Source organism: Diabrotica virgifera, chromosome 6 (genome assembly GCF_917563875.1).
Source record: "Diabrotica virgifera virgifera chromosome 6, PGI_DIABVI_V3a".
Lineage (NCBI taxonomy): Eukaryota > Metazoa > Arthropoda > Insecta > Coleoptera > Chrysomelidae > Diabrotica > Diabrotica virgifera.
Window position 1 is genome coordinate 193272237 of NC_065448.1, and position 25478 is coordinate 193297714.

Here is a 25478-nt window from a genome sequence, read left to right on the forward strand (position 1 = left end):
AATTCTTTTTGAGAGCGTAGGCGCAAAATTTTGATCGAGATATTTTTAAACGAATCTATTTTTTTCGAATCCTGAGATAACTAATAGGTGTTTTTAAAACATTTAAACGCAGAATAAAAGAATACATTATTGCCGAGGGCAGAAAGTCCCTTATAATAAACAAAAAGTTTCTTTTGAATGATATATTTAAAATTAAAAATAAGACTAACTTTTTTTTCACCCCTGTGACTTATTAAAATAAATATTATAGAAGTTCTCGGGGACTTTCGACCATGGATAATACAGTAATACTTCTTTCTGCGCTTAAATTTTTCAAAAATAATTAATGTTTTCTCAGGATTCGAAAAAAATGAACGCATTTAAAAATAATTCGAGCGAAATTTTGCGCCTATGCTCTCAGAAAGGCTTAAAATAATATACATTTTTGTAATCAGTACTTCAAAAGCTTTTAAACGAAGAGTTACATGATGTACCTATTTTCCTATTTAAAAAAATCAAAGTTATGCCTGTCACCTGAAGAGGGATCGCGTAAAGTTTGAAACATTGACGCTATAATATACTTTGATTATTTTAAAAATCGACCCGTTCGAGCGTTTTTATGTGCTAAAAATAAATAAGTTAATAAGGGGGTAACACTTATTCCAACGCACTGTATTTGCAACAACCAAGGTAGGGATGGCGGTTGTTGAACAAAAAACCGATTTTCGGTTATACCGGTTTCTTTACTTACGGTTTAACCTGTTTTCGGTTTTTTTAATCAAAAGCAAATACTCAATAGATTATAATGTTACATATATTTATATTTCAATTTAGTTTGCTCAATTTTCCTCCCGAAAAATGCCCCAACTAATTCAACGTATAAAAATTTTCCCAGGCGCTTTCAAATTACCCTAAAAATGGGCGAAAGTACCCCAATCTGGCATCTCTGATTCGTCGCTCGTTGTAGATGGCGTCGGTGTATATTGCGTTGTCGATTGGGATATTCCCAAAAGCAGCGGTGCTCAAAGAGTTGATCGCGATCGACTGGTCGATCGCCAACGTTTTTGAAGTCGATCGCGATTCACGAAAAAAAATTAAATTTATTTTTATTGTATGTATTTTTCTATTTAATACAAATGGAAAAGACGGGGAATGCGCTGACTCACCACACGTGTAAGAGCGAAATAAAATATGCGATCTCCTCACCCAAAAGTTGCGATAATGCCGATTCGTCTATTCGTCATATCAGCATTCACATATAACTTAAACTGGTAGTGTGCTGTATCGACATTGTATGGCTGTTAGTCAATCATTAGTCATTCATTACCAAAGTATTTTTAAAAACCAGTCAAAGATTTTATTATACGTTAATATTTGAAACTCGATATGAGTGCGGCGAAAAAGAGTAAGACATATCATTTTAATAATTGGAAATTGGAAAAGACTGGACTTGTACACACTTCTGAATAGGTCAAAACGGCAAACAGGTGTATGTTTTCAAAAACTTTTGATAGTGTGTAAAAAATATTTTATTATCAGCTAAGCACTTTCAACACATAACGTGCCATCATCAGAGCTTTCTAAAAGGACATATTTAAGATAAGATTTTTTTATATAAAAAATGAATGAAAAACTTACGTCCTCTTATAAAACCTTCATAGAAGAGCAATTGCTAAACGACACAATAAAAAACATGGATACTGGACAGAATCCACAGATATAGGGTATAATAACATTTTGAGCCCACGTGAACAGCAGATCAACTGAGGAAGACTGTCATTTATTAAAATGATAAAGAAGGAACTACAATCTTATGCGACCTCTATGTTCATAAATATTAATTAAAAATTGAAAATGACTAAAAAGCCATGTATAGGTTAAATGAATTTAAAGTTAAGATACTAAATTTTAAAGTTAAATTTTCAAAAAATTACTATTATTACTATTGAAGTGAAATGTTAACATGTATATTAAAAGTTATCAAAATTCTTCCAAAAACAAAACTGTTATAGTTTGACCAAGTGTAGAAGAAGTTAGATGAAATCATACCTAGGAGAAATATCATTTGACAAGCTCAGAGTTCGAAAGCTGTTATTTAAAAATTAAAAATCTTATTGATTAATTTAGACAAATAACAAATATTTACTTGTTTACAAATATGTAAACAATGAACGAAAACACAAGAATACCTAAAAGTAATGTTCAAAAACTTTCATAAATTGTTGGGTATACTGTATACTAAACCAAAATTACTAAAGAAATTTCTTAAAAATAGGATCAAATTTACAATTTAATTGAATCTGGGTGTTAACACAGTTTTGAGGGTTTCTTTTCATTTCTCTATTTATTTCTAGATCTTCTAGTAGATTCATTTTGGTATAGTTATTATTAGGTATGCTGTGTAAGATCCTACTATCTCTTTGTGGACTAAAGCTATGTTTCGATGCATGTAAATGATGACCAAAGCTAGATTTATCGATCTTTGACAGATGCTCTTTGATACGAGTATCCAAAGGTCGCATCGTTCTACCCACGTAGGTCACAGGGCATTCACCACATGACAATTTATAAATGCCACTTTTTGAAGTTTTTTTAATTCTGTCTTTATTATAAGAAAAAAGTGACTTGATGTTATCTTTGCATTTAAATGAAAGTTTTAAGTTAGGAATGTTATTTAAGATTTCGTATATACACCTTAAATCCAGAGCGACTGAGACGAAATTTTGGTCTTTCATATCGTCTGGGAAATATCCATCTTTGAGGCACGTAACTCTGCAGTCCACAGCATTCTTTGGATCAACGTACTTGTGTGAGTCTGCATTTTCCCAAATGAAGGTAGTGAAATCAAAGTATTGTAATCGTCTAACTGACGAACATCTCTCATCATGCTTGCGTATGGCCCTCGGTAATTACGTACCATCATATGAAAAATTTGTGGATGATATGCAGTGCCACGCATCAACATCCAAATAAAAGTAAGATGAAAAATATGACTTTAATTCCAACTCTCTATAGTTATAACTTTTTATCACATAGAAATGTGCAATAAAGTTTTATTTCCATAATGGTTTTTTTTTCACTAGCAGTCGATCGCTGGACGCTTGTAGTTTATGCGGTAGATCCCACGTAGTATAAGCGAGGCCGCAGACTGCAGACTTTTTAGTCGGCCGATAGTTTAGTCGGGTTGGGCTGTTCCTATCTCCTAGCGTTAGTTGTCGGCCGAGACTGAATCGGTGTAATGTGCGCACCTGCATACCTCTCTGTACTGATGAAGAACCCAACTAAACTATCGGCCGACTAAAAAGTCTGCAGTTTGCGGCCTCGCTAAGTCTGAGCACCACTGCCCAAAAGTGATGATCTTACCGATCTACCGAAATGTCCCTAGGATCTATCGAGTTTAAAAAAATATCCAAATGACATATTTTACTTAAAAATAAATTCGATAAACCAATTCATCATTTATTTCCATCAAAAAATTTCAGTAGGTAGTATTTTTTAACACGTTTGTATAATACCTTTAATTTCATTTTGGTATAGTTATTATTAGATATGCTGTGTAAGATCCTACTATCTCTTTGTGGACTAAAGCTATGTTTCGATACATGTAAATGATGACCAAAGCTAGATTTATCGATCTTTGACAGATGCTCTTTGATACGAGTATCCAAAGGTCGCATCGTTCTACCCACGTAGGTCACAGGGCATTCACCACATGACAATTTATAAATGCCACTTTTTGAAGTTTTTTTAATTCTGTCTTTAGTATAAGAAAAAATTTACTTGATGTTATCTTTGCATTTAAATGAAAGTTTTAAGTTAGGAATGTTATTTAAGATTTTTGCTATATTGTCTGAAGGATAACCTATGTATGATATAGATCTATACATAACTGCTGAGTTGGAGTTGTCCGGGGTTGCAATATAAGCTAGAGATCTGTTTCTTTTATTCCTTAATTTGTTGAGAATGTTATCAACCAAAGTAGGGGAGTAACCGTTACTATGAGCAAGTTGTTTAATAATATCCAATTCAGAAGTAAAATTTGTATCTGATAATGGTAAGCTAAGTAAACGATGGATATAGCAATAAAAGGAAGACATCTTCTGTTGAAAAGGATGATTCGAAGATCTAGTGATAGTATGGTCAGTCTGAGTTGGTTTTCTAAAGACTGAAAAACTTAATTTGTTCTCTATTCTAGTCAATGTTAAGTCTAGAAAATTAATAGAATTGCTAGACTCTGTTTCTAAAGGGAAAGTTATGCCGTTATGACTTTATGCCGTTATTGCCGTTTTGACCCATTTTAATAATGCCTGGGAAGAAGAATTCCTCTTTACCATGGTGAAAGGTGTTTGTCCTGTTTGTCGGTCTTCCGTTGCTCTTCCCAAATGAGGAAATTTAGAACGGCATTATAAAACTTTGCACAAAAATTAAGAAAATGATTTTTTCTACGAGCGTGCAAAAATGTTTACTTTCGCGCACGCATTTTAGTTTGGAAAGTTTTACTTTTCCGCACGCGTCTTACTTTTCCGCACGCGTTTTACTTTTCCGCACGCGGTCTTTACTTTTCCGCACGCGTATCCATCGTCATGGAAACCAAGATCGTCGTCATGCTAACTAATTATATTGAAAGTTTGGTTTTGACAACCTTGTCAAAGAATTAAGTAAATTTTTAACAATTTTATTATTATCAAATACAAAATATGTAATATTAATTATATCTATTTATTATTTACAATGTTTATATTGAACGTACAACTGAATCCTACGCTTTTTTTCTTCAAATATGCTGTTAAATTAAAATAATCGCCTATATTGACATTTTTTTCAATGTTTAATACTGACTTGAGCATGGAATAACGTGACCACAAAGTATTTGGTTTGCAGATTTTGGATAGACTAATAAAATAAGCCAAAAACACTTCTTCTTTTAAGCTATTTACACTTTTTTCTTTACATCAACTCATAAAATATTGTATTCTTTCTTGTACCTGTTTGCTGATTTTTCCGGTAACAAATTAAGATTATTGACAACGTCGAGAATAGATAGGGGTAGTTCTTCGTCACTTGATGCCATCTAAATCACTGAATTATTTTTTAATTCGTAAATAAAGATACATTTTAAAGTGTGTGACGTGCTTTTTGACAATAATTGCTTTGTTTGACATCGTTGCTATGATTTTAAAATATTAAAACCTGTACATAACAGGTATTTAGGCACCGCATTGACTTTAATTCGGTTTTATTAGATCGTCGTCATGCTAACCAATTATATAGACAGTTTGGTTTTGACAACCTTGTCAAAGATTTAATTTGTGTATGTATTTTTATATTAATTCAATTAATATAATTGATGACTTGGTCATTTTTTAAATGCTCGTAGAAAAAATATTGTTCCTAACTCTTGCAGAAAGTCTCTTTTCCGCACTCGACTGCTTGCCGAACTCCGCTTCGCTTCGTTCGGCAAACTGCAATCGCGTGCGGAAAAGTATGACTTTCTGCACTTGTTAGGAAAAAGGAAAATAACTATTCCGCAAAACAGTTTGTTTAGAAAACGGAAAGTGCAAGACTTGAAAAGTTGTTTGAAGACGGAACAATCAATGTTCACTATGCCTGTTAAACAATCAGTAGCTGCAACGATTCCGTCATTCAAAATTTCTTATATACTGGCGACTGGCACAACATAAAAAACCGTTTGAAGATGGAGAGGTAGTGAAAGAAGCATTCATTGAAGCAGCGAGTGTATTATTTGAATAGAATAGAATAGAATAGAAATATGCTTTATTGTCACTGAAAATTATACAATTTTATGGACAAAGCTTAACATAGAGTCACAAAAAAGATATACATAACAATAACAAATACAATTTTATAAAATTTGATAAATCGTCAATAAAAAAAATATAAACAAGTTAAAAAAGTGAAGTAAAAAAACAAAAACCAATATATTGCAAAATTACTATAAATTGCGAAATTGAACATACAACATAATAAAATAAAACACAAACAAAGGAACTAATAAGTTTAAGCTGCTGTATGTGACACGCAAATATAGATAAATACACTTTAGTTACTTGTACATTACTGTGACTTCTTAGTTAGTCATTAAGAAACTCTTCTACTGAATAATATGGTCTTTTAGATAAATGAGCTTTTGTCATTTTACGGAACTTGAGAAAGGATGCTGCAGATTTGAGTTGCAAAGGGAGATGGTTGTGTAGTTTTTTTGCGGAATATGGAATATAGTATAGATTTCTTTACTAACTCAGAAGACGGGATCGGTAAATAGACATCAAAAGTTGAATTTCTGGTGAAGTAGTCATGATGAGGCCTTGCTGGAAAGTCATGATGTGTTTACGAATTAAGCAAACAGTTTCTAAAATATACAAAGATGAAAGGGTTAAAATTTCGTGATCTTTAAAGTCACTTCTGCAATGGGTTGTTCTTCTGAGGCCAAACAGATATCTTATTGCTCTTTTTTGTAATTTGAAAATAACTTCAAATTGGGCAGCTGTACTAGACCCCCAAAAAGGAGGACCATATCGAAGATGAGACTCGAATAAAGAAAAATATGTTATTTTAGAAGATGTTAAATTGACAGATCTTATGGCATAGCAGGCTGAGGCGAGTTTCTTACTTAACAAATCGATATGAAGGGACCATTTGAGGTTGCTGTCTAAAAGAATACCAAGAAATTTTACAGAATCAACGGTAGAGATCTGGCTGCTATTCACAAGCAGGGGTTGAAGAGCACCTTTATATGATAGGGCTACCGTTTTATCCACGTTAAAAGAGAGTAAATTAGAGTCAGACCAGGTTTTTATCGTAAGAAGATCAGAAGTTATAGTTGCATGAAGAGTTGCAATAGTTGAGTTGCTCCAAGTGATACTGGTATCATCAGCAAAAAGAAAAATTTTTCCATCGATTTTTAAATTAGTGATGTCATTTATAAAGATAACGAAAAGTGGAGGACCCAATACTGAACCTTGTGGTACTCAACATACAATGTTTTTGAGACTAGAGTCAGTATCATTTGCTCTAACCAGTTGTTTCCTATTATCTAAGTAAGATTTTAACCAATTCAAAGAAATTTGAAGACTTCAAAAATAAAACAGATATTATGTCTGCTAACAAAGAAGTCCAGTTGTCACGCCCAACGGTCACCAGACGTATCGAAATCATGTGCAAATATTTGGAAAGCCAAGTGAAAAGTGATATTAGGAAGTGTGTATACTTTTCTTTGCAATTTGACGAGTCAACCGATATGACTGATACTGCCCAGTTGTGTATTTTCATTCGAATGGTATTTTCTGATATGTCATGTTAAGAAGATTTGTTAACAATGCTGCCTCTGAAAGAGAAAACTCGCGGAGAAGATATATTCAACGTTTTTATAAATTTTGTGGAGCAATACGAGTTACCGATTTACAAATTAGTGTGTATTATAACAGGTGGTGCACCATCCATGACAGGCGTTAACAATGGATTTGTTGCATTATGCCGAGCTAACGAGGACTTTTTTTTCATTTCATTGCATTATTCACCAGCAAGTTTTGTGTTCCAAAATTTTAAATATGGACGACATTATGAAGATTACAACAAAAATTTTGAATTCAATAAGAGCGCGAAGCTTGCAGCGACGATTTTTTAAATCGCAATTGGAAGCTAGCGACTCTGCGGAACACACTGCTTTACTTCTGCATACAGATGTGAGGTGGTTGAGCCGTGGAAAATTTTTAGATAGGTTCCAGGAGTTACTTCCCGAAATAATTTCTTTTCTAGAGGAACTAGGGGACGACACTCATCTACTTCAGAACGAAAAATGGCTCAGTGACCTAGCTTTCTTATCAGATTTAACAAATCATTTGAACGTCCTTAATTTGGAACTACAAGGTAAAAATAAAACAATTATCGATATGATGAGCGCAGTGCATTTTTTGTCAACAAATTGAAATTATTGATTAAACAAATTAACAGAAAGAATTTAAACAACTTTCCATTGCTGAAAAAGGGTAACCGCTCATTTGAATTATGTCTATTACGAGACGGAGCTGCAAATGAGTCACTTCATAGTGAGTTTGAAAGACGCTTCGCTGATTTTAAAAAACTGACAGATATTGGAACATTTATGCCATTTTCTTGCGAAGATGTCGAAAAAATTGCAACTGAAATATCCGTTACTTTCAATATGGAAATCGTTTCCGTCCAAAATGAGGTACTAAAAAGAATTTCGGATATACACCTTAAATCCAGAGCGACTGATACGAAATTTTGGTCTTTCATATCGTCTGAGAAATATCCATCTTTGAGGCACGTAGCTCTGCAGCTCACAGCATTCTTTGGATCAACGTACTTGTGTGAGTCTGTATTTTCCCAAATGAAGGTAGTGAAATCAAAGTATCGTAATCGTCTAACTGACGAACATCTCTCATCATGCTTGCGTATGGCCCTCGGTAATTACGTACCATCATATGAAAAATTTGTGGATGATATGCAGTGCCATGCATCAACATCCAAATAAAATTAAGATTAAAAATATGACTTTAATTCCAACTCTCTATAGTTACAACTTTTTATCACATAGAAATGTGCAATAAAGTTTTATTTCCATAATGGGTTTTTTTACTCGCAGTCGATCGCTGAACGCTTGTAGTTTATGCGGTAGATCCCACGTAGTATAAGTCTGAGCACCACTGCCCAAAAGTGATGATCTTACCGATCTAAAGAAATGTCCCTAGGATCTATCGAGTTTAAAAAAATATCCAAATGACATATTTTACTTAAAAATAAATTCGATAAACCAATTCATCATTTATTGCCATCAAAAAATTTAAGTAGGTAGTATTTTTTAACACGTTTGTATAATACCTTTCACTTCCTAAGAATTATGTATTATTTAAAAATTACATAATGGAGATTCCTAATCGTATTTCGGTAGGTATACACTTTTCATAACAAGAGTCTCAAAGTACTCAAGTATAAACAATTTTTAGATGATTTTGGGAATATCGATTTCAAGCAGATCACTTACCTTTTTATGTAAATCTTATATCATCCCAAACTAATAAAATTTGTTTTATAAATTTTATTGTTTCATAAAAGCTGATGTGACACTTTCGTCCAGTTCTTTATTAGTAAATAAAAGTTGAATTATGGTTGTTTGGGTTAATAATTACTTCGCATATTATTTATAATACATATAGTAGGGGAGCAAAGTATGCTAAATGTGCAGTCACTCGAGCGCTTTGGGGACCTATTGGGTTGTGATTATTAGGTTCTAAAACCAAAAAAGTTAAGTAAAATTTTCCATTTTAGTGGGGACTTTCCATTTTTTAATTTAATTTTCCATTTCCAACACCGGTTTTCTCCGATTATAGCGCCACCTATCCATAATTAGAAAAAATGTTTCGAATAAAAGTTGCTTATTTTTACGCAAAGAATCAAAATTTGCAATAAAAAAATAGGTGTTCCTATTTAAGATTTTAAAGGAACCCCCCACCCCACCTCCGTGGGGGGTCGCATTTGGTACCATTCGATAGATTTTTCAAAAATATTGAATAAGTGTATTTTGCAGTTTATCGATCTGATGCTTATTTTGCGAAATATCACGGGATTTGTATTTAAAATTTTAAATTTACCCCCCACCCCTCTCAGTGAGGGGGGGGGGGTATTATTGTATTGTATTTATTGTATTTATGTATATAATATGCGTAAAAGCACCTAAATTATTTAATTTTGAACTCTTGACAAAACCGCATCCATAGAAATAGTACAGTGTACAACACATGAGAAAATGACATATTTCTCCCTCGCTTGGTTTGCGGCCCTCGCCTCGTTCGTCAGCTCGTGACAATGAACTTTGCGCTCGTAAGAAATATGTCTTTTTTCTCACTTATTGTACAATATACTATTTTCTACGATCGTGCGTACCGTAGCTATGATTTTCTACAACCGTAGCTATGATTTTGACATTAATTAGGTACCTACTTACCTACAGTTGAGTCCGGGAATCTTTACCCGTGCGTCATCATTTAAAGCTTACGAAATAAGTCGATGATAAGTCGGAAATTGAAATTTATTAAACGCAACAGCAAGTCACTTAATGTCACTTGATGTTGCGTTTAGTAAATTTAAATTTCCGACTAATCATCGACTTATTTCGATTTAAATTTCCGACTAATCATCGACTTATTTCGTATGCTTGAAATGATGACGCACGGGTAAAGATTCGTGGACTCCAATGTAAATTACTTCTTGACATTGTCAAAATTAATATTGCATAAGTTTACAGTAAACTACATTGTATTGTCTAAAATATATTTTAAATATGATATTATTGTAGTTTGAGTTCTAAATACTAGATTGGTGTAAAGTAAAGCAAATTAAAAATATTCAGAAACTAGTGTATTACCTATAAGAAGTTACCGTTAAGCCGGGTCCAGACTATGTAACAAAACATGTTAAATAACAAAGTTTTGTAACTTGTTACAAAATTTTAAATAAAAAAGTTTTCAAACACAATGTTGCATAACATTTTTCTGGTTATATAGCATGTTTTATGTTATCCAACAGATGTCGGTAAACATCAAAGAAAGTTATAAAACATTATTGTAAAACCGCACCACGACTGATCTACACCTAAAAACATGTTATTGAAGCATTTCTCTGGCATAGTACGCGAGCAGCAACCGTTGGAGTTATATCACCTTGTTCATTCTTAAGTGATTTTGCTAGATTTTTCTTTGCTCTGTTCACGTAGGGTTATTTACGCGATGAAATTGTCGAAAGAACTAACTACTCATTTAATTGAGCTATTACGTAAGTAACGAGTATTATGGGATTGCTATGGGATGAGCTACATTTATTGATTTAAAAAACTAATCAAAAACACGATGAATTGACTGAAATAGCCGTAGAAGTGAAAATAGATACAGAAACTGTAGCTAAAACTAATGCACATGCGCCTATAACTCAAGCCAACAAAAGAAAAGTAGTACGCGGAACCTTAACAGCAAATCGGTGCAAATCAACTCCAAATTTGACATAAATAATAATCTCTACAGAGCAAAGTGTTCAGACATAAAACCTGTAACATTCACTTCATTCGCTACACAGATGCAGACTGCTTCATCAGGTACTCAAACAGGCACTCAATCATACAATACATCTGAGCCTTTCTATTCCGTCCACTACACCTACATCCGCTACTTCTCCAGCTACACCAATTCAAACAGACAGTGACACTCAATTATGAACAGGTGCAGAAGGTAATAGTGAGGAATTAAATTTTACAGAAATGTTATACTTCCTCTCTGAAACAATGAGTAAAAAGTTTAAAAAGTATACTTTGCTAATAATATAACTGCTAATCTTTCTCTTACTGGAGTTGCATCTCGAAATGTCTTTCCTGACTATTTTATGGCCGATTTCATTTATAAGAAATTCAAAATCAGAACTTTCTATTCTTAAGAAGTTTAAAACTGCCATCACATTTAATGTCTCCTGTCGATGGGTATATGTTATCTCTTTCCAGATCAGCTAAAAGAGCTGTACCACTACCTATATTTTGCTCGAGCTGCTAATAAAGGACACACCCAAAATATTAATTTAACACGCCGGTGTCGCCTCCACAATATTACACAAGCTGCTGCTGCTATGAAGAGATCCTCCATACTTATATGACGCAATTTTATATACTAACTAACCTACCAGCTATCAATCTAAAATGCTGCAAAATTTATGCGCATGTTGTTGTTTTGTTTTTTGTTATATAGTCTGGATACTCATGCTATATTATCACAAGTTACATAACAAAGTTGTACAACAAATTTGTTGTACAACTTTGTTATTAGCATGTTTTGTTAAATAGTCTAGACCCGGCTTTAAAAGTTCCCCGTTTCAGGAAAAAATATTGTCTAAGAGCGATAGCCTAGTGACCTAGTGGGTAGACCTCGGATTCGTAAAGCCCAGGTTTCGATTTCAAATCCGGGGTGTGGATCTCCGATTTTTTTTTATTTATTGTTACTGCATTCATGTCTATAGACAATGTTGCAATCTATTATCAGCACAATACAAAAATATAGTAATAAAATAAAAAATAAATATTAAAAAAAACAAGAAAAAAAAATACAATCACTGGAAGCGAAACTCAACAATACGGGAGAAATATAACCACTGGATTCGGAACTGGATATGGAACTGGATAATATTAGAAAACTGTGCACGAACATTAATAATATTATGTGATTTGCAAGTGTGCCAATTGTAGAATGTAGAAATTTTTTTATCATACTGATATTGTTTAAAAACATTAATAATATTGATATAAAATGTTAATAAATTTTATTTATTGTTATAAGAATCAAAGATAAATATGATTAGGCGAATGAAGCCTATGGTTTCGCAGTCAATATCCCAATCACACACACACACACACACACACACACACACACACACACACACACACACACACACACAAACACACACACACACACACACACACACACACACACACACACACACACACACACACACACACACACACACACACACACACACACACACACACACACACACACACACACACACACACACACACACACACACACACACACACACACACACACACACACACACACACACACACACACACACACACACACACACACACACACACACACACACACACACACACACACACACACACACACACACACACACACACACACACACACACACACACACACACACACACACACACACACACACACACACACACACACACACACACACACACACACACACACACACACACACACACACACACACACACACACACACACACACACACACACACACACACACACACACACACACACACACACACACACACACACACACACACACACACACACACACACACACACACACACACACACACACACACACACACACACACACACACACACACACACACACACACACACACACACACACACACACACACACACACACACACACACACACACACACACACACACACACACACACACACACACACACACACACACACACACACACACACACACACACACACACACACACACACACACACACACACACACACACACACACACACACACACACACACACACACACACACACACACACACACACACACACACACACACACACACACACACACACACACACACACACACACACACACACACACACACACACACACACACACACACACACACACACACACACACACACACACACACACACACACACACACACACACACACACACACACACACACACACACACACACACACACACACACACACACACACACACACACACACACACACACACACACACACACACACACACACACACACACACACACACACACACACACACACACACACACACACACACACACACACACACACACACACACACACACACACACACACACACACACACACACACACACACACACACACACACACACACACACACACACACACACACACACACACACACACACACACACACACACACACACACACACACACACACACACACACACACACACACACACACACACACACACACACACACACACACACACACACACACACACACACACACACACACACACACACACACACACACACACACACACACACACACACACACACACACACACACACACACACACACACACACACACACACACGTTGCAATCTATTTCAATGCGGTTTATAGTACAAACTATACATTTAATATCAAAATAGTGGGATATATTTTTTTAGTTGAGGACACTTGGTCACGTTGCATTGTTTCAGGATAAGGTGAAAATATCTTCAGTAAATGGAAAAAAGCATGTAAGTCATATTATATTATAATACTTTCTATACTCCTAATATGTAGTCTCGTATAAATTTGTAGTGATGTGATTTTAAGTATAAGAACAAGAAGCTTGCAACAATTTTCAGAGAAAATAGAAAATTAAAACTATTTTAAAATGATTATTCGAAATAAAACATATGCACATATTCACTGTATTTGCCATCTATTGGAATAACTGTAAAATTAAGTCAGTAAAAAAGGTGCATTAAGTTTAATTAAATTAAGTAAATCATCTTGTATAAGGTTGCTTAAAATTAAGGTTGGAAAATTGTCGTTTCAAAATGAAAATCGACGGGGGCAACAGTACCTATACTAAAATACACTGTATAGACAATTATGTCAATGTTAATATTACTGGATAGAGAATTGAATATCCTTTCAAATGAGCTAGCACACGCCCCTATTCCCTATTTAAAAATAAGGGGTGCGGGAAATGGAAGGGAGGGGTTGACAAATGACAGATATGTATGTACCGTAAAAATGTGTTCCTCTTAGATCAAAAGTCGGGCTTTTATATTTATATGTTAAGTTTAATATAAATTTCACATAACTGAACTATCACTGTACCCTCCATTTTAATTATTATTGTTCTCAACTAACGCCATTTTCAAAATTCTTGCTTTTCTATCCATCTTTATTGTAAATTATTGAAAAATATAAAACTATTTCTTTATTAACGCTAGTCTCCGATAAGGCTACCGTGATTTAATGCTTAGGTACTAAAATGTTATAAAAGTAACAAACAGTACGATCAAGAACAAAGAGTCCACATCCTTCTTATAACTACAAGTGACTGAAACATAGAAACAATAATAATTATTACTGTGTTATACAGAAAAAGGCGGTAGAAACGACTAATCTCATATTTATCGACAACACTGTATGGTCTTCACTTGATGAGCTGTAAGAAAATATACACGTAAAGTTGTCCTCACTTTGTGCGTATAACGAAAAAGCATATACAGTCTCACTTTGATAGCTACGTATAATGGCCTCACTTGGGTGGCAATATACTTAAACAATACGGGACACATATACGTAATTATTTTTTTTGTGTATACTGGTCATTTTTTAATTGCTATTTACCTATGAAGAGTTGAAACGATTATGTCTACGTTTTCTACCGGTCCTCACTAAGTGCGCGTAATGTCAGGACCTCACTTTGATATCTGTGCATAAATATATATATATATATATATATATATATATATATATATATATATATATATATATATATATATATATATATATATATATATATATATATATATATATATATATATTGTTATATTTCTATTTGATATGAAAATTAAATTTTGATAATTATAAACAGAATTCAATTTAATATAAAATATTTTCAATTTTCTCAACCACGGGCATACAAATTTAGAACAACCTGTATACAACAGATTGTTATATGTAATTTTAAGAAGTGATTAGAAGAAGCTTACGAAACTCGGGACAATGCGCCGAGAATAAACAAAGTGAATGGCGCGTACCATTATCGTTGTTCGCGGAAGGTTCGATCATTAGCCTATGCTAAATAAGACTCAGTTGAAATACATAATAGGTCATTATCGTTGTTCGCGGAAGGTTCGATCATTAGCCTATGCTAAATAAGACTCAGTTGAAATAGATAATAGTTCATTATCGTTGTTCGCGGAAGGTTCGATCATTAGCCTTTGCTAAATAAGACTCAGTTGAAGTAGATAATAGGTCATTAAATTTTGTAAATAGTAGAAAGTAATTTTAGAATGGGAATTAACTATTTTTTTTGGAAATCCATTAAGCATATTTAGAAAGATTAAAAATTGGTTTTGAGGAATACTGCGAATGAGAGTTGGTGGTGGAAGGTTGATTTGTGAATCTGGAAGGGATATTTAGAAAGTAGGGGAATGAATGAAAAAGATAGATCAGAATGTTTTGAGCTATCGAGAAGTGAAGTCCAGTAGTAGACGGTAGTGTACGGAGAGTGAGAAAGCCGGTGTAGTTCCGTGAGTGTGGAGTGTTGAGAGTAAAGAACCTCCTTGAGCCAAGAGTTCCCGGTAGCTGATTGCAGTTTCGAAAAAGGTAGAACACAGCATCACGACAGAAGCAGGAACGAGAGCTATACGAGCTAGTTTCAAAGGAGAACATTACTGGAAGCCAGGACGAGGTTTTGATCGCAGCCAAGGATAGCAGGAAACGGGTCTTGTGTGAAGACATTCTCAGTTCACCAGAAAAAGGTCAGTCTCATTTGTTTGGACATGAATGTATGGGTTTTTCGTATTAAATACCACATTTAAAATTGAAGAACATAATCAATAATATCAGAAAAGCTTCATCAAACTTAAATAGAATTGTTGCTAATAAATCATAATAGTTAAATGTTAATAAAAACTTTCAATTGGAAACCAAAAGGAAATAAGATTCCCATGTGTAAATGTTATGTTTAAGAATAATAAGATATAGCAAATATTAAGCAGTGATTGCCATTTAAATAAAATAAACAATATTTTGATTATAATTGTAACCCATATGTGTGTATTATTTTACTCTTTTCTTTCCTATCCCGATTAGGAACCATTGAGAAATACTTAGAAGCCACGTAAGTAAGTAATTAATTTTATAAAAAGCCCTGAGATTGAAAACATATTGATATGTGATCTGGTAAATTAATTAGATTATTATTAATGCATTGATTAAATTAAATGACATATAAGAATATTATCTCATATCAATAATCAAGATCACATCAACTGTCGTCCAACGTGGAAAGCATGGAAAAGTATTTCTAGTGGCAAATTTGAAGGATAGAAAGAGTAAAGCCGGTATTTGAAAATTTATATGCCTGTGGTAAAAAGTGAGATACTTACATTTGATAACATAAAATTTTAGATCTCTTTAGGTACAAATTTTACATAACTGATTTAATATTTTATTTTTACGATATTTACATTTGATATATTTATTGACAATTTATAATATTTGGGTGAGAAAAAGTCGTCTTGGTAACATACTAGTAAAATTTAATATTTGGCGGGGATAGTACTTCTTGAAAACAAATGTCTGTGACAAGAAGCCAAAGCAAGGACAACAAAAAACAAAAAGAACATACAAATCAAGAGAATAATTCAAACCAAGAAGATATTTTAGACACGACAATCATGGCATCAGAACAGCAAGAATTATCAGGAAAAGATAAATTATTACAAATGATGCAACTCCAGTCACAAAGAATGGAACAAAAACTGGATGACAATCAAAGAGAAACAAAACAAGCAATGGATGAAGCAAAAAGGACGATGGATAAAAATCAGGAGGAAACAAAACTAACAATGGATAAAAATCAAGAAGAAACATCAAAGAAAATGGATAAAGTGGATCAAAAATGGATGAAACACAACAAAAAATGGTTGAAACACAACAAAAATTGGATCAAAAAATGGATGAAACACAACAAAAAATGAAACAAGCAATAGAAGAGAACAACAAGAAAATGGAGGAACGCATAGGAAAGTATGAAAAGGAAGTAAAAGGATGTTTGACAATGATCAAGAACGATATGGGACAACAAGAGACAGAGATTAAAGAAATCAAAAGCAAAATAAAGGAAATAACGAATTGCCAGAAAAAGGAAATAGAAAATTTGGAAAATAAGTTGGAAAATGCTATTCAAGTAGACAGAGAAGAAGTGGAAAAAAGAATCACAGAAATAGAAAAACAAGTCACCGAAAACCGGACGCAACAAAATGTAGGAGAAAGAAGAGAAATGGTTATACATAGCACAGATGACGTGAAGATAAGGTTTGGCGGGGATGTAAGAAGATTACACCCAGTGCCGTTCATAAATAGCCTGAAAAAGAAAATACAACACATCGGAAATTTCGAAACAGCAAAAGAAACTATCAGAAACCATCTCAAATATGAAGCAAGCCTATGGTTCGATAGTAAAGAAGAAGAATTCGGCAATTGGCAACAATTTGAACAAAAATTTTTGAATTATTTCTGGGGAAAAGTCCAACAATTGGAAATTAACAAGGAATTGCAAAATGGGAAATACAATGATAGGATCGGGGTATCAGAAAGGACATATGCTTTACAAATTTACAATAATGCAAAACATTTACAATATAATTACTCATCGGAACAATTAGTCGAACTGATTGCAAGACATTTCGAAGAAACGCTGGAAGACCATATCACATTGCAAAACTACAAAGACATAGATAGTCTATGCCAATTCTTACAAATAAGAGAATCACGTCTAAGAGAAAGAAAATCAAGAAGGTCGCGAGAAGATTACAGGCCCCGAGAAACACAAGATTACAGAGATAGAAATCAAAATAGGAGGGACTATACAAGACGAGATTTTAATCCCAGAAGGGAAAACGAAAATAGAGACAACGGAAGAGGAAATTATGAACAAAGAAATAGGCAATGGAATAAGGACAGAAATCGAGAATACCAGAATAGAAACACCACACGCTCAAATCAAGAAAACAGAAATAATGGTAGACAAAATGAACAGGGATATCGAGAAAACCGAAACAGATCCGACAGACCAAGAGAAAATAGAAGAGAAGTAAATAATACCCAGACAGATGAATATGACGGAGAGAGACATTATGACGAAAATATAAACAACGATGAGCAACCGGCGTCTTTTCACGACGGCGCTCACTAAAAACCAAAAATCAAACAGGAATCTTTTGTCACCCCAAGGAGTTTATTAAATTGGCAGGAAACAACGAAAAGAAAAATGGAGTTAATTTAAAATTTGTGGATGGATTTATCAACGAGAAACCAATTAAAATTATGATAGACACTGGATCTGAAATAACATTGGTCAACAGAAAACTAATAGAAGAAGTTAACTTAACAAATTTAATTAACAAAATACCTAGGGTAAATTTAGTGGGCGCAAACAAACGGACATTGGCAACTATAAATGAAGGCATACGAGTAATGGTACGACTGGGTAAGAATATGTATGCACTACAATGTGTAATAATGCCAAACATGTCACATGACATGATAGTAGGAGTTGACGAATTGGCAGAAAAACATGTAGTGATAGATTTTAAAAATAATACGATGAAACTAACAGAAGAAAAAGAAAAAGAACAGGACAAGGAACATGAGAAACAAAATACGGACGAATCAGGTAAAGAACAAACAGTGGAAATGAATTTGGCAGCGAAGCAAGGACAAAGAAAAAAAGGAGAAAAGGTCAGAAAAAGATAAAAGAAAATGAAACCTGTGGCTCCTCAAAAGAAGAGTTGAGCCCAGAAGAAGAAAATTTGAGAGTATCAGAAACAAAGGAAACCTGGGATTCCTCAAAAGAAGAGACGAGCTCAGGAGAAGAAGAAATAAAGCTAAAAAATGAAAGTGAAAAGAATATGATTGAAACAGTGGTATTTGAAGAGGAGGTATATGCAAACGAGGATGCAGAATGCACGGTAAACATGTGTGAAGAATCTGAGAAAGAAGATAGAAAATTAATATGTGGAGAAGGGAAAGAAAAAGAATTGCGGTTGATGTTAAGAAACTACGAAAATTTGATCAATGAGGAAAACAGAGTGGCTAAAAAGTACGAACATTCATTTGAGGTGAAAAACTTGGGAAATTTTCGATCAAAGACTTACCCGATTCCATACAAGTATCGACAAGAGGTGAAAGAAGAAATAAATAAAATGTTGGAAGATCAAATCATCGAAAGATGTGATTCACCGTATGTTAACCCGATTGTGATAGTAAAGAAAAGCAATGGAGAATTGAGATTATGTTTAGATGCCAGGAATATCAACCAGCACACTGTATCACAATATGAATCACCTCTAAACATCGAGGCCATTTTTGGAAGAATCACCGGGTCACACATATTTTCGAAAATTGACTTAAAACACAGTTTTTGGTTGATACCGTTAGCTGAAAAGTGTAGAAACTACACCGCTTTTTCTATTGATGGTATTGTCTACCGGTTTAAGGTAGTGCCATTTGGATTGCAGAGGGCTTGTGCTGCACTCGTCCGAGCTCTACATACCATTTTGAATCGCCATGAAGATTTCATAGTTCATTATATCGATGATTTATTAATTTTTTCACAAGATACTCAGAGTCATCTGGAACACATAGAAATAATTCTGAAAGAATTGGACACAGCGGGATTGAAATTAAACATTGAAAAATGTCAATTTTTTCAAAAAGAAGTCATTTATTTGGGTTTTCAATTGGACACCAAAACAGTAAGATTAGCCGAAGACAGAGTCAAGCTCATAGATGAATACCCAAGACCAACGAATTTGAAAACATTGAGAGGTTTTCTTGGCACGATAAATTATTTTAAAAAGCTGATTCCCGATTTGAGCCAAAAGGAAATCCAATTTTAACTATTTAGAATGGAAAATAAGCCACAATATTATTAAAAAATGATTTTTATTAACGTTTCGGTAATTTATAATATATCATAATTTATCAAAATTCATATCAGAAACAAAGAAATATACATTTAAATAAATTTAATATTCTTTTAGAACAAAATAGTATACATACTTTTGATAACCTAAATAGAAATAATGACATATTAGCGACAGTTGTCAATCTATCAAATAGACATTTAAATGCGACGGAGAATTTGATATTGTCAAAGGGTTTAAACTATGCTGTTACTCATCCATCTATTCCAAAATTAGACATATAGGTCTGAATCCCGCGTATGAAAAAAAAGTTGATTAATAGCAAGCTGAAAATTTGTTAATAGCTTAAGGGTGTCTAGTCGGATAAACTTTGATATATGGGAACACTGGAACAGGGGCAGTTTTAATTGTGGAACAGGTTAAAAATTTGGAACGGTCAGACCACAAAAACGGCACATTTAATTTGTCCGACAGAATAGACTTAAACTCTCCGAACAGAGATTAAACTCTCATGCAAAAATCAGACTGCTATTTATCACCTGTCATAATTCCTGTCATTTGACATATTCTACATGTTCCACTCATTAAAACGCCCATTTGGTGATAAATAGCAGTCTGATTTTTGCATGAGAGTTTAATCTCTGTTCGGAGAGTTTAAGTCTGTTCTGTCGGACAAAATACATGTGCAGTTTTCGTTGTCTGACGGTTCCAAATTTTTAACCTGTTCCACAATTAAAACCTCCCCTGTTCCAGTGTTCCCATATATCAAAGTTTGTCCGACTAGACACCCTTAAGCTATTAACAAATTTTCAGCTTGCTATTAATCAACTTTTTTTTCATACGCGGGATCCAGACCTAATAATTAGTTCAGTGGAAAAAATATCACAGTGTTTACCAACTCATGAAAAAGAACAGTATAGGGTACTATGTAAACTTGAATTGGAAAAGACAAATCAAATTGAACAGAACATCAGTAAAGAGGAAATTAAAGCTTTAAAAACTTTAAAAAATGATGACTCTATAACGATCCTACCAGCGGATAAAGGAAATGCAACTGTAATAATGGATAAAATACAATACGAGGACAAAATTACAGATCTAATTACAAATGGACCTTATACCAAATTAACAAAGGATCCAACGAAAACACTGGAAAACAAAATCTATAGAACTTTATTCAAATTTAAAAATGATCTAACATACTATCAAAGAAAATTAATTACACCTCATTACAGTAAGTCACCACATTTTTATGGAGTACCGAAAATTCATAAAGCGAACATACCACTTAGACCCATTTGTAGTACCATCAGTTCTCCTTGTAGTGAACTATCAAAATTTTTATTAAACATTATAAAACCATTTGCTAATAATGATGACACATTTATAAAAAATACAAAACATTTTGTAAACAAATTATCAACTATTGAATTTAATCCAAATAATATTTTAGTAAGTTTTGACATAAACAGTTTATTTACAAATGTGCCATTAGATAAAACTTTAAACATAATCAAAACGAAATTAGAGAATGATGATACATTGACAACTAGGACAAAACTAAATGTATCAGCTATAATGGAGTTATTGACATTATGTACTAATAATACCTATTTTCAACTAAATAATGAATTTTATAAACAAAATTTTGGTCTAGCAATGGGCTCCTCTTTATCTCCATTATTGGCTAATATATTTATGGAGGATTTCGAAACTAATATCATTTCTAAACAAAATTTAAAACCCACTGTATGGTGGAGATATGTAGATGATGTGTTTTCAATATGGCCTCATAGATCAGAATTGTTGGATACATTCCTGAATATTATAAACGATCAAGAAGAGACAATAAAATTTACAATGGAAAAGGAATATAATAACACCCTGCCTTTCCTCGATGTTTTAGTCTTAAAGAAGGAGACTGGATATGAGACTCAAGTGTATAGAAAACCAACACATACCAACAGATATCTCAATTACAAATCAAATCACAACATCAACGTTAAAAAGGGAATCATAAAATCCTTATATGATAGAGCCAAAATTACTTGTTCTAACGAAAATTCCTTTTTAGAAGAAAAACAATTCTTAACATCTGTTTTATTAAAAAATGATTATCCTTTATCGTTTATAAATAAGGAATTGTCAAGATTGGATCGAATGGAACAGAACAACATAGAACGGGATCCTACAACATTCACAAGAAATAATACGAGGAAAATATCAATACCATACATAAAAGGACTATCCGAGAAACTTAAAACAATAGGAAATAAATTCAACATTTCAACAACATTCAAAACAACCAACACATTGAGATCTATTCTATCTAAAACTAAACCTAACAATGAACAAGAAAGGACAAAGAATTGTATTTATAAAATACCTTGTGAATGCGAACAGTTTTATATAGGTGAAACATCAAGACCATTAAACGTTAGAATAAGTGAACATCAATCTTATATTAAAAATAGAGAATTTGATAGATCTCAAATATGTCAACACGCATGGGATAATGAACATAGAGTTCAGTGGAGAGATTCAAGTATAGTCCTGAAAGAAACAGATAGTAAAAAGAGAAAAATCAAAGAAGCGGCTCTAATTATGCTAAACGAAACCAATTGTGTCGCAAATTCCTCGGTGGAATGCAGTAGGATGTGGATACCCATACTGAAAGAGGAAGTCAATAGAAAGAAAATACCACAATTAGTAAGTCAATAGTCGAGTTAGTACATATTTTATATTTTAGTATTACTTATATACCCATGTATTATTGACATTATTTATAATTTAAACAAAATTATAGTAAAATCAGAATTTGGTATTAATTTTGAGAGTAAATTAAATGTAAGACCAAATACTTACGATGTCGGGATAGTATCACGAGGTTTTTCCTGGTTTTCCCTCGTGATTTACTATGAGATCTCTAACGCGAGAATTTTAATGTCACCGTTGCATGTGGTTGTCTTTTTAAAGACAGATCACATGCTATGATTTTTTTGTGACGGATATTCTTGAGTTGGGGTTGATTTCATGTAATCGAATGAACTATCTTTCAGTAAAGTCGTCCCTGGAACGCAACTCATAAATATTGGCAATATCATTTTAAAGTCTTCTACTTTAAAATATATCATATGTATCTGAATTGCCGATATAAATGAGTCAAATTAAATAAATTATTAGAAGAATTTTTTTACTAAGCAACAACATTTTTGTTTATATTAATAGTATTTTGTATTTTGACAACGGCACCCGATTTGGGCGTCGAAACGTTAATAAAAATCATTTTTTAATAATATTGTGGCTTATTTCCCATTCTAAATAGTTAAAATTGTAAAAATGCCACAAGAAAATAGCTTCAGAACAACAAAAAGGAAATCCCTCTGATAAAATTGCTTAAAAAAGGAATAAAATGGAATTGGAAAGAAGAACAGGAGGAAGCTTTCGAAACATTAAAACGAGAATTCGCAAAAGGAACGAAAATATACCACCCCATTTACAATTTACCTTTTATACTCCGAACTGATGCCTCCATACAAAAATTTGCAGGAGTTCTGTCTCAAATACAAAACGACCAAGAAGTGCCGATATGTTTTATATCTCGAGTGACTAAAACACATGAGAGAAAATATAGTGTTACAGAATTGGAGTTTGCCAGTGTACTATATTGCGTAAACAAATTGAGGTTTTACTTATTGGGAGCAAAATTCACAATCGAAACAGACCATGCAGCTTTAGTACATATCATGAAGAATAGATTAGTAAATAATAGAATACATAGAGGCATTCTATTATTACAGGAGTATGATTTTGAGTTCCGATATATAAAAGGAAAAGACAACATAATAGCCGACGCTCTAACACGGGATGAGGACACGGGAAAAAAGGAAACAATTACTCTACAGGTGGGACTAAATAGATTAATACAAGAAGAAGGGATATATTCGTTAAATGAGATAAGGACAAACCAAGAAGACAAGTCTGGACACACAATAAAAACAGAGTTGGAGCTAATCAAAAGTTGGTTCTTATTCGTCAAATTCCAAATCGACTAGTTCAACGTAAAATGTCCAAAAAATAACGCACTTTTCGGGGAAAACCCGCCACAAATTTTTTAAAGAGTTTAAAAAAAGTTTTATTTTTGTTATATAAAAAGTATCTATTCTATCACCATCAGCATCAAAAGTAGACCGGGCAGTATCGTCGCCCCCGCTAGCGAAATTATTCCGATTCGATTTTTTTGCACAAACTTACTCAAAAAGAGGTCCTTATAACATATCCAAAGGGTGCCGGGCGGTGCATTGGTCGAAAAATTGTTTAAAAAATTTTTTTGAAACAAATTCACAAAAACAATTTTTTCATTTCGAACAATTTTTTTTAGATAACTTGTGTCATTCTGGGCAAAAAAGGTGTCTTGCCATTTTTGTTTAAAATTGATTGTTGTCGAGTTATATGCGATTAAAAATTTGAAAAATGCGAAAATGGCCATTTTTAAGTCTTAAATAACTCGATTAAAAGTTATTATTATGAAATTAAAAAGTGAGCAGATCAAGTTTCAAACCCTTGCTTCAAGGTCCTTAAGAGATTTTTGTCATTATTTTATTACAAAGCTGTTATTTTTAATTATTAATAATTAGCGCTATAGTCCCGGATTTATCGTCGCCCCTGTTAGTGAAATTATTCCGATTCGATTTTTTTGCACAAACTTACTCAAAAAGAGGTCCTTATAACATATTCACAAGGTGCCGTGGTCGAAAAATTGTTTAAACAATTTTTTAAACAAATCCACAAAAATAATTTTTTCACTTTGAACAATTTTTTTTTAGATAATTTTGGACATTCTGAACAAAAAAGGTCTCTTGTCAATTTTCTCTAAAATTGATTGTTGTCGAGTTATACGCGATTTAAAACCTGAAAAATGCGAAAATGGCCATATAACTCGACAAAAATCAATTTTAGAGAAAAATCTCAAGATACCTTTTTTGCTCAGAATAACCCAACTTATCTAAAAAATCGTTCGTAATGAAAAAATTATTTTTGTGAATTTGTTTAAAAAATTGTTTAAGGTGATACAGTAGCGATCAACAGGTAGCCAAAACGCGTTCCAAGATTGCGGCTGTAATTTTGAATATTTTTTCAAGATATTTGGCACACGTATCCGTAATATAATAAAGAATGGCGGTA

At 33.3% G+C, this 25478-nt stretch overlaps 1 protein-coding gene across 1 annotated transcript in view; it reads left to right on the forward strand.

Annotated features, from left to right (window-relative positions):
- Positions 1 to 7547: 7547 nt before the first annotated feature.
- LOC126886266 (protein FAM200A-like) overlaps positions 7548 to 25478 on the forward strand; it is a 71220-nt gene continuing 53289 nt past the window's right edge. Inside the window, exon 1 of the mRNA XM_050653135.1 lies at positions 7548 to 7866. Within this exon, the coding sequence (XP_050509092.1) occupies positions 7548 to 7866 (319 nt within the window). The remainder of the gene's footprint in view (positions 7867 to 25478) is intronic.